The sequence below is a fragment of the Phocoena phocoena genome, chromosome 2 (genome assembly GCF_963924675.1).
Source record: "Phocoena phocoena chromosome 2, mPhoPho1.1, whole genome shotgun sequence".
NCBI lineage: Eukaryota > Metazoa > Chordata > Mammalia > Artiodactyla > Phocoenidae > Phocoena > Phocoena phocoena.
The window spans coordinates 107,648,712-107,665,705 of NC_089220.1; the positions used below are offsets into that span (position 1 = coordinate 107,648,712).

The following is a 16,994-nucleotide window of genomic DNA, read 5'->3' on the forward strand; positions in this document are numbered from 1 at the left end:
AGGTCCAGACTGTGAAATTGAGGCGGATTCAGGACTAGGCCAACCCTGTTCTTCTGGCAGCTTAGAGTGTGCTGGGGATGAGGACACATCAGGGGACACTGATCCCTTAGCCCTTCCTGAGGTGGGCTCTGCATTTCTGCTCCCAGCTGGACTTGGGAGCATTTTCCCACTGCAAGCCTGCTTATGCTTGTGGGGAGATTCTGTGGCCCATCAGTACCAGGTCACCCTGTGGGCTCATTCTATGAATGACAGGCTGTTGGCCTCACCAGGGGACCCAGAGCCACACATGACCCTGTTTCTGTGGGAAAATATGTTCTGGTCTTTGAACGCCCAACTTGGAGACAAACTTTGGGGCTGCCCAAAGCTGAAGGAGGCCAGTGCAGTCTGTAGGCAGAAGGTGGTGATGATCTCCCAGACCTCTGTTCTGCTCAGACCCTGCCACATCCCACCACACTCGAGGAAAGACAGAGAGAAACCACTTCTAAGAGGGCGGCTGGCTGTCAGTGCATCCTGGGAGGTGAGTTTGGAGGCCTGGGGGTGCTCTTCACAGAGAAGGAAAGACTCAGTAGAGGTGGGGATGAAGCCTGCCCTCAGATGCAGAACCCCACGAAGGTGGAGGGCAGTGCAGGGGCTCTGGTGACCTGGAAACACTTCGCAGATGTTGAGGAAGAGCATCCTGCAAATAGGATCTGGGCTGCCATCAGAAGAAGGCCTAGATGTATTTTCAGTTGCTCCAAAGGGCCAGTAGGGTGGAAAGCACAGGGATGCAGATTTCAGTTCCGCATGAGGAGGGACTTTTCACGGTGAGAAGTGTTTGACGGTGCAGTGGTTGTCTTGTGCAGCGGCGAGATGCCGTCCCTTCATGTGCACAGACCTAAGCCATCTGCCTGGTGGATGTTTCGCAGGAGATTCAAACAGTTGATTCTCAAATGCCAGTCCAGGGTGAGGTCTTCACCAGTCACAGCAAATCAGAAAATTAGAACAATGGAGTGTATGTTTCATGAAGCTGTATTTGGAAAGAGTATACTCTGAGATCAGCTCCTTCCAAACTTTTTTGTGGTAAAACGGTTCATCTTTGTGAACTGGTGGTGAGAGGAGATGGCAGCTCTTTTATTTTTAAGGTTTATTCGGTATCCCCACAAAAGTTTGCAGTTGTTGGGAGAGTAAATCCTCAGAGTTATCACAGGGAGAAAATCTTTTTCCCTTTTTTCTTTTCTTTCTTTTTATTGTATCTATGTGAGAAGATGGCTGTTAGCTGAACCTACTGTGGTGATCATTTCACAATATATGTAAATCAAACGATCATGCTGTATGCCTTAAACTTATACTGTGATGTATGTCAATTATTTGTCAATAAAACTGGGGGGTGGAAATGTTTGCAATAGTATATCAGCCTCTGTTTAAAACAATTTCCTGGACTCTAAATTCCTAAAGCCCAGAGCTCCCCAGCCTGGGTGAAACTTAAGGTCCCTTATGGTTACACGATTGTGCAAAACACACTTGGGCCCAGGTGGCACAGCCACGCCCCCTCATAGTCTCCTTCCTTCCCCCCCCATGTCCTCTCCCCTAGTTTGGGATGAATGCGCTTCTCCTTTCTGCCTGGTGCAGTCACTTACGGATCCTCCAGATCCTGGTCAACTCCGGGGCCAAGATCCACTGTAAGAACAAGGTAAGGCCTCAGCTGGCAGCCCACTTGCCCCCTCTCTACCTCCTGCTGCACAGGGCTGCCCCCACCTCTGCTGCCTGTCCCCATCACTGCCCCCTCTGTCCCCTCATGTGTCTCTGTCTGCCCCAGCTTGCCTCGACCCTCTGAGAAGTGTCCTGAACCCCCACCTGAGCTCAGCCTTGTGAAGCTGGAACCCTCACTACTTCCACTGGGGCTGGGAGAAGGGCCTGGGGATGCCTCTTTCATCAGCATTGAAAGCCCCTGGCTTCTGATCCCCCTACTCTTTACCACTCTGTGATGTTGGGACAGTCCCCAGTCCTCTGGCCAGCCTCTTGTTCACAAAGGGAAATTAAAGAAACACTCTCAGAAGATTAAATGAGAAGGAGGTAGGACCTTCTCCCTCCCACGGGGCCCCGGCTCCCCTGTGGTCAGTATGGCCAGGTAGAAGGAGCAAAGCACCATTTACCAAACTTTGGGACCTTGGGCAAATTGTTTTACCACCCTGAGCCTCACTTTTCCCATTTGGAAATAGGGGTGCTAGTACCCATCTCTGAGCTGAGGCAGAAGTAATTGCAGTTCTGTGTCTAAAGTACCTGACCCAGTGCCTGGCATGTTAGCGACCCTGGCAGTCCCCCGTTGCTCACTGGTGTGTACTATGGTTTGAGGGAGGAGAGCCCCAGGGAGTCAAGAGTGCCCAGAATCCCTGAACTGGTGTCTCAACTTTTAGGGGGTTGGTGGCCCTTATGAAAATGCAAACATTTCTGGGCCAAATACCTTCAGCCAGGAGTTCTCAACCTTGGTCCTTAGAGAGACAGAATTTGGGGATCCATGAACTTTGAAGGGAAAACAAGGACCTTTTTTTTTTAAACTGCCCTCTGCTTAAAATTTTAGCATTTCTTTCCATGATGAATGCAGGTAGAATTAATATTACCTGTGACATTGTCTCTAAGACAAAATGTAGCTCTTTTCATATCACATTACAGTTTTTGCAGTTATCTCAAAATACTGTTTACGCTCATCATTACCTTGAAATCATGGCGGTAGTTATTAGACCTTTCCTAGATCTTGTTGTTTAATGGATCAATAAAGCACATATGCTACTAGATAAAAAATTTGGGTTTTAATATTTTGATAATTCTATTTCAATATCATTGTTTTTCTTTTCTGGTAGGCAGAATACTGTCTGCCCCAAGATGTCCATATCCCTATCCCTAGAACCTGTGAACTCTAGAACCTAACATGGCAAAAGGAATTTTTCTGATGTGATTAAGTTAAGGACCTTGAGATGGGGAGACTATTCTGGATTATCCACATGTGCCCACATGTCCTTTTAGGGGAAAGAAGGAGGGAGGCAGAAGAGTCAGAGAAGGAGATGTGATTGAAGGAAGCAGAGGTTGGAGTAATGTGACCCACAAGCCAAGGAATGCAGGTAGGCTCTAGAAGCTGGAAAGGCCAGGAAATGGATTCTCCCAGAAACTCCAGAAGAGAAGCAGCCCTCCCAGCCCATTTTAGACTTTTGACCTCCAGAACTGTAAGATAATAGATGGGTGTTCACCAGACACCAAAAAGGGCCATGGCACACAGGAGGTCTGCCCTATACCATTGTTAGGATCTTGTTGGCAGTGGTAGAAATGTCTGACAGCTCTCAGTGAAGGATACCCCTAGGCTATGGGCCACAAGATCCAAGCCCAGAGTGTGGGATCCAAGCCCAGTTTCAAGCTGAGGGCCCTCCTGTCCAGTCCTGCCTGTCTGGCTTAGCCTTAGAGAGAGTCTCAGTGGTCTTGCAGAATCCAGTAGCTGTTGGCGATGAAATTTGCTATCAACACAGAATGAGCCTCAGTGTTCTAGAATGAGGGAGGTGAGGTCTTAAGTATGTGTGGAGGGCAGGGCTCTGAGTAGTGGATCTTCTAGTTAAGCAGGTCCACTGCATATTAGTTTTCTGTTTTTGGTAACAAACCACTCTAAAATGTAGTGGCTTAAAGTAACATTATGATTTTTCATAATATCATTGGCTGGTCAGTTCCTCCGGCCTTGCCTGGGCTCACTTATGAGGACACAGTCAGCACATGTCTGGGGCCTCTGCAGGAAGAGGGAACGTCGCGGATGGTGTGGCCAGTGTCTCCAGGTGGTAGCTGACATTCATGGAGACTTCCTTCTGTGACAGCCCCAGGACATCAAAAGAGCAAGAGTAGAAGTAGCAAGGTTTCTTGAGATATTACTTCTATCGCATTCTACTGGTCAAAGCCCATCATAGGGTCAGCCTCGTTTCAGGGGGAGGAAAATATCGGATTCCTCCTCTTGATGTGAAGAGTAGCACAGTCCTGTTGCTTGATCTTGGGACAGTTTCTCAGTCCATCCTGTTTTTCATGACCTTGCCACTTTTGAAGAGTACTGGTCAAGTATTTTGTAGAATATCCTTCAATTTGGTTTTGTCTGATGTTTTTCTCATGATTAGATTGGGGTTATGGAATTTGGGGAAGAAGACCCCACAGGTCAAATGCCCTTCTCATTACCTCCTATCAGGGGGCATGTGATACCATTGTGATTCGTCACTGGTGATGGTCTCTTGATCCAGTTCTGACACCAATTCCGATGCGTGTTTTTTCCACGTCACCAAGCAGTTAACTCAGTTCCCCGTGGACACTGACCGGGAGTCCACAAATTTAACTCATTTCTGAGACTACTTGGAGATAGTGTCAGATTCTGCCGGTTAAGGGTTCAGTCCTACAAGACTGCCCACGCTTTGGATGTTAATCACAAGCCCAGGTGGTTGCCTAGCTATATAATTGCTTGTAAATCAGAAGTTCCCAGAACCCCCTCCCCAGGTTCGATTAATTGCTAGAGCGGCTCTCAGAACTCAGGTAACCGGTTTACTTACTATATTTCTGGTTTATTACAAAGGATATTAAGGATATGAATCATCAATGGCCAGATGAAGAGATGCATAGGTCAAGGTCCTGAACAGCAGGTGCTTGTGTCCCCATGGAGTTTGGGATCCGGCACATGGATGTGATCTGATTCACCAACCTGGAAGTTCTCCAAGCCCTGTCCTTTTGGGGTTTTAATGGAGGCTTCATTACATAGACTTGATAGATTAAATTCTCAGCCCTTGGTCACTGACTGAACCTCCATCCCCTCTCCTCTCCTCAGAGGTGGAGAGGTGGGACTGGAAGTTCCAACCCTCTAATCACTGTTGGTTCCCCCGGCAACCAGCCCCCATCCTTTATTTACTTAGGGGCTTCAAGTCACCTCGTTAACATCATAAAAGACACCTTTATCACTGTTACCATTTAGGAGATTCCTAGGGTTTTAGGAACTCTGTGCCAGGAGCCAGGACAAAGACCGAATATATATTTCTTATTATAAATCATAATATCAAGCTTGATCACTTGGTTAAAGTGGTGTCGGCCAGGTTTCTCCACTGGTATGTTAGCATTTTTCCCTTTCCATACTCTATTGTTAGAAACTCTTTGTCGTTTTAATTTGCATTTCAATAATGACTAATGATGTCATATATTTTTTCATGTGCTTATTTGCCATTCCATATATCTTCTTTGGTGTACAGATTATTTTTTAATTGGGGTATAATTTCTTATTGATGAATTTTTAGGGTTCTCTGTACATTTTGGATGCATTTCAAAATAAATTGCATACATCAGTGTACTTCCCTCTAAATATGTCAGCATGCATACTAGTAACTAGAGTTCAAATTCTTTGTATACAATGAAATACAAGCTGAGTCTTTTTTTTTTTTTTTTTTTTTTTTTTTGCGGTACGCGGGCCTCTCACTGTTGTGGCCTCTCCCATTGCGGAGCACAGGCTCCGGACGCGCAGGCTCAGCGGCCATGGCTCACAGGCCTAGCCGCTCCGCGGCATGTGGGATCTTCCCGGACCGGGACACGAACCCGTGTCCCCTGCATTGGCAGGCGGACTCTCAACCACTGCGCCACCAGGGAAGCCCAAGCTGAGTCTTTAAAAAAAAAAAAATTATATATATATATTTTTTATTTGGTTGCACCAGGTCTTAGTTGTGGCTTGCGGGCTCCTTAGTTGCGGCTCCAGGGCTCCTCATTTTAGCTGCAACTTGCCAGCTCCTTCGTTGTGGCATGTAAACTCTTAGTTGTGGCGTGCATGTGGGATCTAGTTTCCTGACCAGGGATGGAATCTAGGCCCCCTGCATTGGGAGTGTGGAGTCTTATCCACTACACCACCAGGGAAGTCCCTACACACTGAAATTTGGCAAGTGCTACTCCTCTGTAACCCAAACCACTGTCAAGATGTAGAAGACTGTTCCATTGATTTTTATGACCCATTGATGGTTACAGTCTATTTGGAAAAGTACTCCAAATAATCTAGCTGTAATGCAAGGCCAGGGTAGAAGCTCTGGACTATAAACATAGGATTTGCAAACCTCCCTCACTTAAATATTGCTTCTGGGGCTAAGAGACCTTCAATAAAGCGAAGCACAATAAGCCTGTATTATCTTAACTTGACCTATGAGGAAATGGGGGCTCAGAGAGGCATAGGTAACTTGCCGAAGACCCCAGAGCTGATAAATGCTGGAGCTGGGATTTGAACTCTGGCATCCTGAGTCCCACCAGACCCCGCGAGACTAAGTGGGTCCTGCGGATGTCCCAGGGGCCTATCCCCATTTTCAGTGTGGTTTCCTTTGGAAAGCTGTTCTGATCCTAAACACTCATTGTCTGGGAGACAGCTAGTGCGTGAGCAGGGCCTCCCTTCGCAGACTGCAGGGATCACCCTGGCCTTGTTTCCAGGACAGCCTGACCTTACCGCACTATGCAGCCCAAAAAGGCCATGTGCCAGTGCTGGCGTTCATAACAGAGGACCTGGAGGACGTGGCCCTGGACCACGCTGACAAGGTGAGTGTGGCCTCAAGGCTGTGTGTCCTTCCCATCGGGCTTGGGATTCCTGGGGCCTCTCCTGTACATTCCTTGAGTGCATCCCTTGAGCCATGGGTAGTGCAGACTGGACCCCACCTCAGGGAGTTGCTGGTCTAGAAGGGGCATTAGGGCACAAATGAGCAGGACGCCAGCAGCACACGGTCAGATCCCTCAGAGAGACTCTCATATGGACTAGCCAGGTTAGAGAAGGGAGACAGTGCTTTCTGCTTCCTGGAGGAGGTGGAATTTGGTAAATGAATAGATTTCATCAGTAAGATTAGAAAGCAAAGGACATTCCAGATGGAGAGACAATTGCTAGAGCTTTAGAGGAAAAGGGCTTTTGCTGTGTGAATTCAGATGGGTTAGAATCTTGGGAATGAAGGCCTGAGAGGTTGTTAGGGGCCTTCATGGAGCTCTCAACCCCCAGCCTCAGAAATGGGTCCTTTATTCAGGAGACACAGGAGGATTTCAGTGGGGGAGGGACCCACCAAGTGGGGTCTTGTTGGGAAGATGTTCTGGGCTTTCCAGGCAGGGTGTATAAGGCAAGGTGGGGGAGAGTGTCTGGAGCACTGCAAGCCCAGTGTGGTTGGGAAACTGAGGCCAGGTGGGCAGGGCGAGGAAGATTCACTTTGTTCTCCTCCCCCACCAGCTGGGAAGGACAGCATTTCATTGGGCTGCAGAGCACGGGCAGCTGGATTCTCTGGACTTCCTTGTGGGTTCTGGCTGTGACCACAGTGTCAAAGACAAGGTACTGTGACCATGGGTCCCAGGGGGAGGGCCGGGCTCTGGGCTGCTGACCGGGGTGGTCACGGGCAGCTCACCTGTGTCTACTGCCACCTGCAGCGTGCTAGAGGGGCTGGTGCCCCAAAGAGCAGCGTGTGTCTGGTGCTCATGCAGCAGGCATTTTTTGAGCACACACTATGGGCCAGCCGTGTGCTATGGGTGAAGAGCACAAAGATGCCCAAGACACAGTTTCTTTTTTTTTTTTTTTTTTTTTTTTTTTTTGCGGTGCGCGGGCCTCTCACTGTTGTGGCCTCTCCTGCTGCGGAGCAACAGGCTCTGGACACGCAGGCTCAGCGGCCATGGCCCACGGGGGCAGCCGTTCTGCGGCATGTGGGATCTTCCCGGACCGGGGCACAAACCCACGTCTCCTGCATCGGCAGGCGGACTCTCAACCACTGCGCCACCAGGGAAGCCCAAGACACAGTTTCTTAATCAAGGAATTCAACCACAATCCTAGGAAAGAGCTGTGAGCCAATGTGGGGAGCCAGGATGGCAAATCTGATAGGTTGGTAGTGATGCCTGGAGTGGGTTTGAGCAGGGCTGTGATTCCACTGGGGATGTCTGTTGCTGGGGGGAATGGGGAGGAGTTGGGGGACGGTAGCCACATGCCTGCTGGTTATTTGCTTTCTTTGTGTTTTAGTAATCTACTATGATTATGGCAAAAGTAGGATGAGACCGCTGAGGAGGGAGCAGTTCATTCAGGGTAGAGAGCTTATAAGCAGGAATTCACCTATCTGAGAATAGATGAGGGGTTGGGACCCAAGGGGACTACCCTACAAATGACTTGTATCAATGGACCATTGCGAATCATTAGGCAAATGTGTTGCAGCAAATTCTAAACAGTGCTTCCAACAAAGGGAAGAATTCCACTGTTAATTTTCTGATTAATATGCTTGGCTAGGATACAAGGAGTTCTGTTTACAAAGCTAGTGACAGAGCTCACAGACCAATGAATCACAGGATCTTAGATCAAGGGCCAGTTCAACCTTCTCGTTTTACAGATGTGGAAGCTGAGGCCCAGAGAAGGGGATACTGTAGCCAAGGTCACACAGCAAGACAGAGGTCGAGCTGGGTTTGGAGCCAGCATCCTGATGCCCCCCTGTGCTCCTCCTTCATCAGGCTGCCTCCTGCGGCCCTGAGCCCTGGGGGTCTGCACCAAATCTGTCCACCCACACTCAGCCTTTCAGGATGAAAAGGCTAAGTTAGGTTCTGAGATTCAGATCAGGCTGATTTCCTTCATTTCAGAAACACGGGCGGAGCAGGTTGTGCTCTGTGCCAGGCCCTGAGCCAGGAACTGGGAGTACGGACAGGGGTAAAGCATGACCCTTGCCAGGACACATCTACCCAGGAGGCAAAAAAAAAAAAAAAAAAAAAAAGATGTACTCAGGGCCCCAAGAGAGCAGAAGCACCAAACTAGAAAGCAAGAAAAGTTCAGCTTTGGTGAACTCACCCAGAATCTTGCAATCAGAAATGCTAGGAAGAAGCTTTTAAAATTACATGTCCCTGTTAAGTGTTGTATTTTCCAATGAGGAATGTTTTCATTTTGAATTTCATCTGGGGAGAGGGCACAGTACGCTTTTCAAGGCTTTGGGCCACTGAAGGCCTGACTCGTGCTAGGACCCGCCAGCCCGTGTAGGGGGACAGACCTGTCAGAACAGATGACAACATACCTCACACTGCAGGTGCTATGGTAGGGAGGCATTGAGAGCCCGGAGAGAGTGATTAATTCCTTCGGAAATGTCAAGGAGAGGCTGACAGGGCCCCACAGAGGTGGAGAGGCTGGATGTCCCCACGGGTGGAGGGGAGAGGCCAGGCCCAAGGCCAAGGCCTCCTTCCACCCAGCCCCCTGTCCTGCCTGGGCAGAGTGTGAGGACCCTGGCAGGGGGTCCGTGCCATCTGCAGCTTCAAAGGGTAGGAAGTAGATATTTATAATCCAGAAGGAAGAGGGAAGCCCTGCCCTGTTTCCACAGCTCTGCTAACTGGGGGCACGTGCCAAACCCCAATGTTCACACACTTCCTTCCGGTCTCTTTGAACACAGAGACTTCAGGCTGTGGCTACACCGCCCACAGCCTGACCCTTGCCTGCTGTGGCGAGCCGACCACGGAGCGGGTGGGAGAAGAGCCGAAAAAAGCTGTTGAGGGGATTTTTTAAACTTAATTTTATTTATTAATATAATATAATGATGATCATAAAGGAAATGTAGATGCTTCCTCCTTGACCCTGTAAGATAGTTATAGCTGTTTATGTGTGTGTGTTTATCTATCATGGGGGCAGGTATGTTTTTAACTACTTTAAGTACTGCTTTGGCTTCTGTATGTGTTCACATCCTCATTGGGCCCTTTATAGATATCTGTGCCTAAACTGAACGTCTTCTGGGGAAGGTACTGAGACAGGCCAGGGCAGAGGAAAGCACTGGTTCAGCTCGATCGTCCCCATGGCCTTCTGGGCATGATACATGGCTGAAGCTGGGTCCTCCCTTCTGGGTGCTTTTGTGGGTCCCTCCAGGGTCCTTGTCCTGGTCCCCCATCTGTGGTTCCTCTGTAGGGACATACCTTTTCTCGGGCTGGCCACGTCCAGCTGCCACTTCTTCCCTGGGGCCCCTTATCCTCCTGCAGCAAGTTCCCTTTAAAGACGATCCCAAATAGGCTGCCCTCTGTGGGACCACTTCCAACACAAAGAACACTGTGCCCTTTGCCCGCCCAGTGGAGCCCCCTCTCTTGGCTCTGTCACTGTCACCTTTAGACTTCTCAAGGGTGAGGCTGCTCCCAATCCTCTGGTTCTCGAGTTCCAGGAGACACAGGTCAAGCTCTCCATCACATTATGTATTATCATTGAACAAATATCTACTGAGTGTCTGTCACATGCCCAGGCCCTATTCTAGGCACTTGGGGAAATTTCAGAGAACAAAATGGACAAAAATCCTTGCCCTTGTGATGCTTATTTCCAGCCAATAAACAACAAGCATAGTATACAAGTGGATTGTAGAGGGTGTTAGGTGGTCAGTGCTATGGGGGGACAGGAAAAGCGGAGCAGGGTAAGGGGAACAGGAGGTGGGAGTTGTGGTTTTCAGTATTGTGGTCACGGTGGGCTGCACTATTCAATGAGAAGCTGACATCTTGGGCAAAGGTGCAGGAGGCGAGCGATTGGGCCGTGTGGCTGCTGGGCACAGCCTGAGCACAAGGAGAGTCTCTGGGGCTGTGGCCTGAGCAGAGAGAGGGGATGCATCCAGGGTCACCGAGTTGGGACTGGCTTTAGACTGGAGCATGGAAAAATAGGGATTTAAAAAAAAATTTTTTTAAAGTAATATGTCCGTCTTAAAGTGTACGAAAAGAGACCAGAACTTGGCCCTTGAAAGTGCCCCTGGTTTTTGGTAGTTTTTGGCACAGTTCTCAGAGCAGGGTGGCATTGGCCCAGCGTGCAGGGCTGCAGCTCGTCACCAACTTGCTCTATAACCCTGGACATGTCTCCCCTCTCTGGATCTCAGCTCCAGCGGGTCCCCAGGGCCTGCAAGGGTCTATGATTCCACTGACCCCTCAGGAGCCCTTCTCCCTGCAGGAGGGGAACACAGCCCTTCACCCGGCCGCCCGCTAGGGCCACCTGGCAGTGCTGCAGCGACTCATGGACGTCAGGCTGGACCTGGAGGAGAGGAATGTGGTGAGTCACCACCTGGAGGATGCAGAGATGTGTGACACTGGCTTGCCCCCTGCCTTCCAGGAGCCCGCAGCCTGTGGTGCAGCCTGATTTCCCCTGGTAGGGGCTCTGAAGCCAGGAGCGAGGACGTGTTCTCAAACAGCCCACGGGGAAAAGATGAGCAGCAGCACAAAACTCCAGGCTCGGTGGGGCACCGGGCCTGAGGGATCACGGAGCAGTCATACGCACAGTGTGCGTTCAAAGAAGGGAGAGGTCACTGTGGCCAGGATGGAGTAGGAGGGAATAGACAGAGCAGGGATGAGGCAGCTTGGAGGGCAAGGAGAACACGAGCAGAGCTGTGGCAGAGGGAGTGAATGCACCATATGCCCCTCAAGGTGAGAATCAGGGGCGGGGCTCAGGGAACCACAGATCACCAGGTCATGTCTGCAGTAGCAGGGAGGGGAGAGCTCAAAGAGCCCTGGAGCCCTGGCAGAAGGGGTGTCCTCCGGTCTCGGGCTCTGGCCTCAGCCTCCTGCCATCCTCACACCGCTCCCCTGTGTTTCAGGAAGGTGTGACTGCCCTGCACGCAGCTGCTGAAGGGATCCACCCCGACTGTGTGCAACTCCTCCTCGGGGCCGGGAGTAGCGCGAACGCCCTCACCCAGGTAGCCGGGCCTCCTCACGACTGGTGTGTGCCCTCGGCTGCCTGCAGAGACGTGACTGTGTCAACTGTAGGAGCCACGATGATTCCTGAACATTGTGTGAACAAGGCTGTGAGGGAACAAGCTCAGCTGTTGAGCTCTGTGACTTTGGGCAAGTTACTTAATCTCTCTGAGCCTCCTTTCTCAACTATAAATTGGAGGTGATATATACTATTTTATATTGCTATGAAGGCTAAATACCTAGCATATTGCCTGGGACATAATAGGAGCTCAGTACCCATTAGTGTCTTACTGCTGTGCACATGACAGTTCACAAAGCCCTTTCATAACTATTACCTCAGAAAAATTCCCCCCATTTTACAGATGAGAGAGGTTCAGTGACTTTCCCAGGTCACAAGTTGGTAAGAAGCAAAGCTGAGTCTGAAAAGCCTATTCCCCTGACTCCAGAGTTCATGGCCTGAAACGTTTGCCTTGCCCATCAGGGGTAGGGGTGGGGTGTCCGCAACATGAGGCCCACACCGCAATTAGAGCCGGAGCCTGGGTGTGACTCTGGCCTCTTTCTCCCTTACCATTGCACTCTGTGAGTTGGCCATTAGAAATTCTCTGTGTCCTTGAAAAGGGGGTTGTGGCCTTTCTTTAGGTAGGAAGTTGGTGTTTTTGTTTTGTTTTGCTTTTTATTTTTAGATCAGTGAAAAATACTCTTTCTTGGCTGGTTGAACAGCTGCAGAGTCTGGAATTCTCTTTTTGTTCTAAATTTCAATAATGTAGCAAAAATAATATTAATAGTGAATAATATAAATAATAGCAAAAATAGTTTAAAAACAGGAATGAAAATGATATGCTAAAAATATTTAACACAAAAGAAGGTAGTCAAGGGGAAACAGAACAAGAAAAAGCAAGAGACATTCAGAAAAAAATAGCAAAGGGAATTCCCTGGTGGTTCAGTGGTTAGGACTTTGCACTTTCACTGCCCAGTCAGGGAACTAAGATTGACAAGCTGCGTAGCTCGGCCGGAAAAAGAAAAGAAAAGAAAAGAAATAGCAAAATGGCAAATGTAAATATAATAATAATATAAATCGTAAATTCCCTTAAATGTGAATAATGCTTTATAAACCACAAAACATTTAATTTGCTCCCCTGGAAGGTGTGGAGACTACTACCCCAGGGACATAGCGGGGGACATTACAGCCAAGAGGGGGAAAGTAGCTGTCCCAGGGCACCAGCCATGTCCTTCTGTTGCTGGTGAATTTAAGGTTCTTTCTTCATTGCAAAAGAATTTGGAGACGAAGTGATAGGTAAGAATCAGATTTATTTAGAGAGGAACACACTCCACAGACAGAGTGTGGACTATCTCGGAAGGCAAGAGGCAAGAGGCTTCGAAATATGGCGTGGTTAGTTTTTATGGACTGGGTAATTTCATAGGCTAATGAGTGGGAGGATTATTCCAACTATTTTGAGGAAGGGGCGGGGATTTCCAGAAATTGGGCCACTGCCCACTTTTTGGCCTTTTACGGTTAGCCTCAGAACTGTCATGGCGCTGGTGGGTGTGTCATTTAGCATGCTAAGGTATTACGGTGAGCATATAATGAGGCTCAAGGTCTACTGGAGGTCGAATCTTCTGCCATCTTGGACCTAGTTGGTTCTCATTAGTTTTCATCATGTACTGTGGCTATGTCATTCTTTTTTTTTTTTTGCTGTACGCAGCCCTCTCACTGTTGTGGCCTCTCCCGTTGCGGAGCGCAGGCTCCGGACGCGCAGGCTCAGCGGCCATAGCTCACGGGCCCAGCCACTCCGCGGCATGCGGGATCCTCCCGGACCGGGGCACGAACCCGTGTCCCCTGCATCGGCAGGCGGACTCTCAACCACTGTGCCACCAGGGAAGCCCATATGTCATTCTTTTAAAGGTTGTGCCCTGCCCCCTTCACTCCTGTTTCACTTCCATCAGCAAGGTGTTGCTCCTTAGTCAGAAAGGCCCTTTCTCTGTGCCCAGCACTAGGCACTGGGAGGGGGCACAGACAGGTCATGCCATGGCCACCTCCCCGGCAGTAACAGTGCAGGAGCTTAGAGACTCAGGGGGTTAGATCCAGCTGGTGGTCGTTGGTGGCTTGGAGCTGCCCACCTCACCGGCTCTCGTGCTCCAGCCTTGACTTGAGGTTTCTGGCAGAGGCCACGGTCTATTCCGACACTCCCACCTCTGGCAGTGTCGTGCAGCAGGGTCTCTGAGGAGGGGGCAAACCCAAAGTGATTGCATTTCCCACGGGGAGGTGGATGGATTCCCACCCACCCTGTAAACTTGCTCAGACTCGACTTTGGGAGGGTGACCAACTCATCCTGGTCTGCCCATACTGCCTGATTTTAAAACAGAAAGTCTCACATCCAGGGAACCTTCAGTCCCAGGCAATCTGGGACAGTTGGTTACCTAGTGGGTCCTGCCTGAGATGAAGTCTCATCCAGGAGGAAGCCCTCCCTCTGGCCCTGCCAGGCTCCTCTGTGGATGTGCTTAGACCAGCTCCAGCTGGACAGTACATGCTGGGTGGGATTTGCCCTGTACAGGTAAATCTTATTGGTCCCCCTCCTTGAAAACCATCTCCTCAGCATCTATACTCCACGTGTCTTTACTGGCTAAGGAACTGTGAAGGCTTTGGCCTTTGTTCCGGAGTCTGTGACTGGAGGTGAGGAAAATCCTGAGACCATAGTGAACTCCTTTTACTAGTCACCAGGCCTGGGCAAGTCATTGATTTCTCCTGCCTCAGGGTTTAATGGGGATAATAGTCCCATGGGGGTTGTGAGCTGTGAATGGGATGATGAATCTCAAAGTGCTTTGTAAACCCTGCTGTGAGGGGTCCTTAGGATGCTGCACTGATGCCTGTTTCCCTCTAGAAAAAGCAGAGCTGCTTCCACTATGGAGCCCTCGGTGGCTCTGAGGACATGGCCTGGTCCCTCGTCCATGCAGGAGGAAGCACTAACGTGGCTGATCATGTACGTGTGGGGCCTGGATGGAAGGGGGGGAGGCAGGGGATACACTGCCGAGTCTCTCAGGACCTCACTTCTCAAAATAGAAATGGAGAACAGATTAGTGGTGGTGGGGGCTAGGGATGGGGGCGTGGGGCAGAGAAGGGAGGAGAGTGTGGTTATAAAAGGACTACACGAGGGACCCTTATGGTGATGGAACTGTGCTGCATCTTGACTATGTAAGGGATACACGAACCTACACGTGTGATAAAATTACATAGAACACACATGTATACAAATGACTACAAGTGAAACTGGGGACATCTGAGTAAGATGGTGGGTATTATCAATGTCAGTGTTCTGGTTGGGATATTGTACTGTGGCTTTGTAAGATGTTACCATTGGAGTGGGAGAACAGAGCAGATGGGTGTTGAGGGTGGGAAGAAGGCTTTTCACCAGATACCTTTGTTCTTTCTGGTTCTTTAGGTTTCTATAAATAAAATGTAAACCAATGAAAAGCAGTACTTGCTCTCTTTCCACTCCCCCTTCCTACCACATTCCCACAGACCTATTTCCAGGACGATGGAGGCCATATCCAGCCTCCTTGGTTATTTTATCTCCGTGGCCTGCTGCTTCCTGGAGAGCCACCATTAGAGCTCTGATAAGTTTCCTAGCTCATCCGCGTTGTGCACTTGAGCCAGTTTCCAGTGTCTGCCAATTCACTCTCACAGGAGACCTTCTTTTGGCCTGATTTTGATTTCACAGTTATCTAGCAATGATCTGAGGACACTGCTGAAATTCTGTGGTAGTTTTACCTAGGTTTTTAAATTTTTTTCTAGATATGTTTCAGAATACTTTTTGTCATTTATTGCTATTTGGGTTTGGGATTACGTTAAGCCTGTAAATAATATAAGAGAAAATGGTCATCTTTGTAATATTTTATTTTTTCACTACAAACGTGTCTTGCCATTTCTTTATGTCTTCTTTTGAATCCCTCAGTGATGTTCTATGGTTTTTGTTTGCCTTTGTAATAGCCATTTCCAATTATACTCTTCATAGGTACTTTATATATGTTGACCGTCATTGCAAATAGACTGTCTTTTTAAAATATGTCATTTCTTGTGGGCATTCAATACAGGAATGCTACTGACTTTGGTATTTTTATCTTCTATATGACTTTTCATTGATTTTGCTAGAGGTTTTTTTTTTTTTTTTGGTGGGGGTATAATAACTATTTTGACCTGTGTAGATATACAGTCACGTTGCCTACAAGTAATCATATAGTTTAAATCTTCTTTTCCAATATCCATAAACTATTTTTTTCTGGCCTAAACTAGTAATGGCAGTCATGGGCATTTTTGTGGTATGTGTGCGTGTTCTGTTCTGTCACCTTTTGGTACTCAACATGTGAGGCTGTTTTTCCACAGTTAAGTATAGATCTATCCCATTGATTTTTCTGGCTTTGTACTGTTCTACTAGATGTGTGTCACCATACACGTAGACAGAAGTTTGCTGTGGCAGTATCTCCACTTTGTCATGTAGTCAGTGCTCACAGGGAACCACTGGAGATGGAGTCCTCCAGCCTTGAGTGAGGCCTTGGGTGAATGTTGGGTTTGGGTGAGACCTCTGTTCTGGTCCCGGCTGGCTCTCTCATTCATTCATTTCATACATAAATAGTTGTTGAGCACCTACCTAGATGCCGGGGGTAGAAAGTCCAGTAACACAGGGTCTCTATTAGTTACGTGTCCTTGGGTGTGTCATGTAAGTTTTATGAACTTATTAAGTGTTCTCATTTGTAAGGTGAAAGTACGAATAAGAATACCATTCCTATATACTTGCTAGGTTCATGTGTGGAGTAAATGAGATAGCAGAGAATCTTAAGGTGCTGTTGCTAGAAAGACCTCAGCAAGCATCACTTGCCAGATGAAGATGACTTGCCCAAGTCACGTAGTGAGTTCCTGGCATGGCAAGGTCTCAAACTTGGGATTTCAGGCTCCCACCCACCATGAGGATCAATTGTGGCCCAAGGGATTCAGGCTGTGGGCTGTAAATTCCTCAGGCCACTCATGTCATCCGAGATGTGAGAAGGTCCAAACTCAGAAGCACTATCTATACAGTAAGTGCCCTACACATGAACCAGTTCCATTCCGAGAGCACGTTCGTAAGTCCAATTTGTTCACAAGTCCAACAACGTTTGCTTGGATACCCAACTAACACAATTGGCTGTATAGTACTGTACTGCAATATGTTTATAATACTTTTCACACAAATAATACATAAAAAACAAACACACAAAATAAAGAAAACATTTTAAATCTTACAGTCCAGTACCTTGAAAAGTACAGCAGTGTACAGTCCAACAGCTGGCATCCAGGGGCTGGCACTGAGTGGACAGGCAAG

General features: G+C 48.6%; 1 protein-coding gene across 1 annotated transcript in view; it reads left to right on the top strand.

The window, feature by feature from the left end:
• The window catches only part of ANKDD1A (ankyrin repeat and death domain containing 1A), a 35,483-nt gene that overhangs the window by 8,715 nt on the left and 9,774 nt on the right, over positions 1-16,994 (top strand). Inside the window, 6 exon segments of the mRNA XM_065872320.1 lie at positions 1,571-1,669; positions 6,442-6,546; positions 7,217-7,315; positions 10,907-11,005; positions 11,547-11,645; positions 14,523-14,621. Coding sequence (XP_065728392.1) covers positions 1,571-1,669; positions 6,442-6,546; positions 7,217-7,315; positions 10,907-11,005; positions 11,547-11,645; positions 14,523-14,621 — 600 coding nt within the window.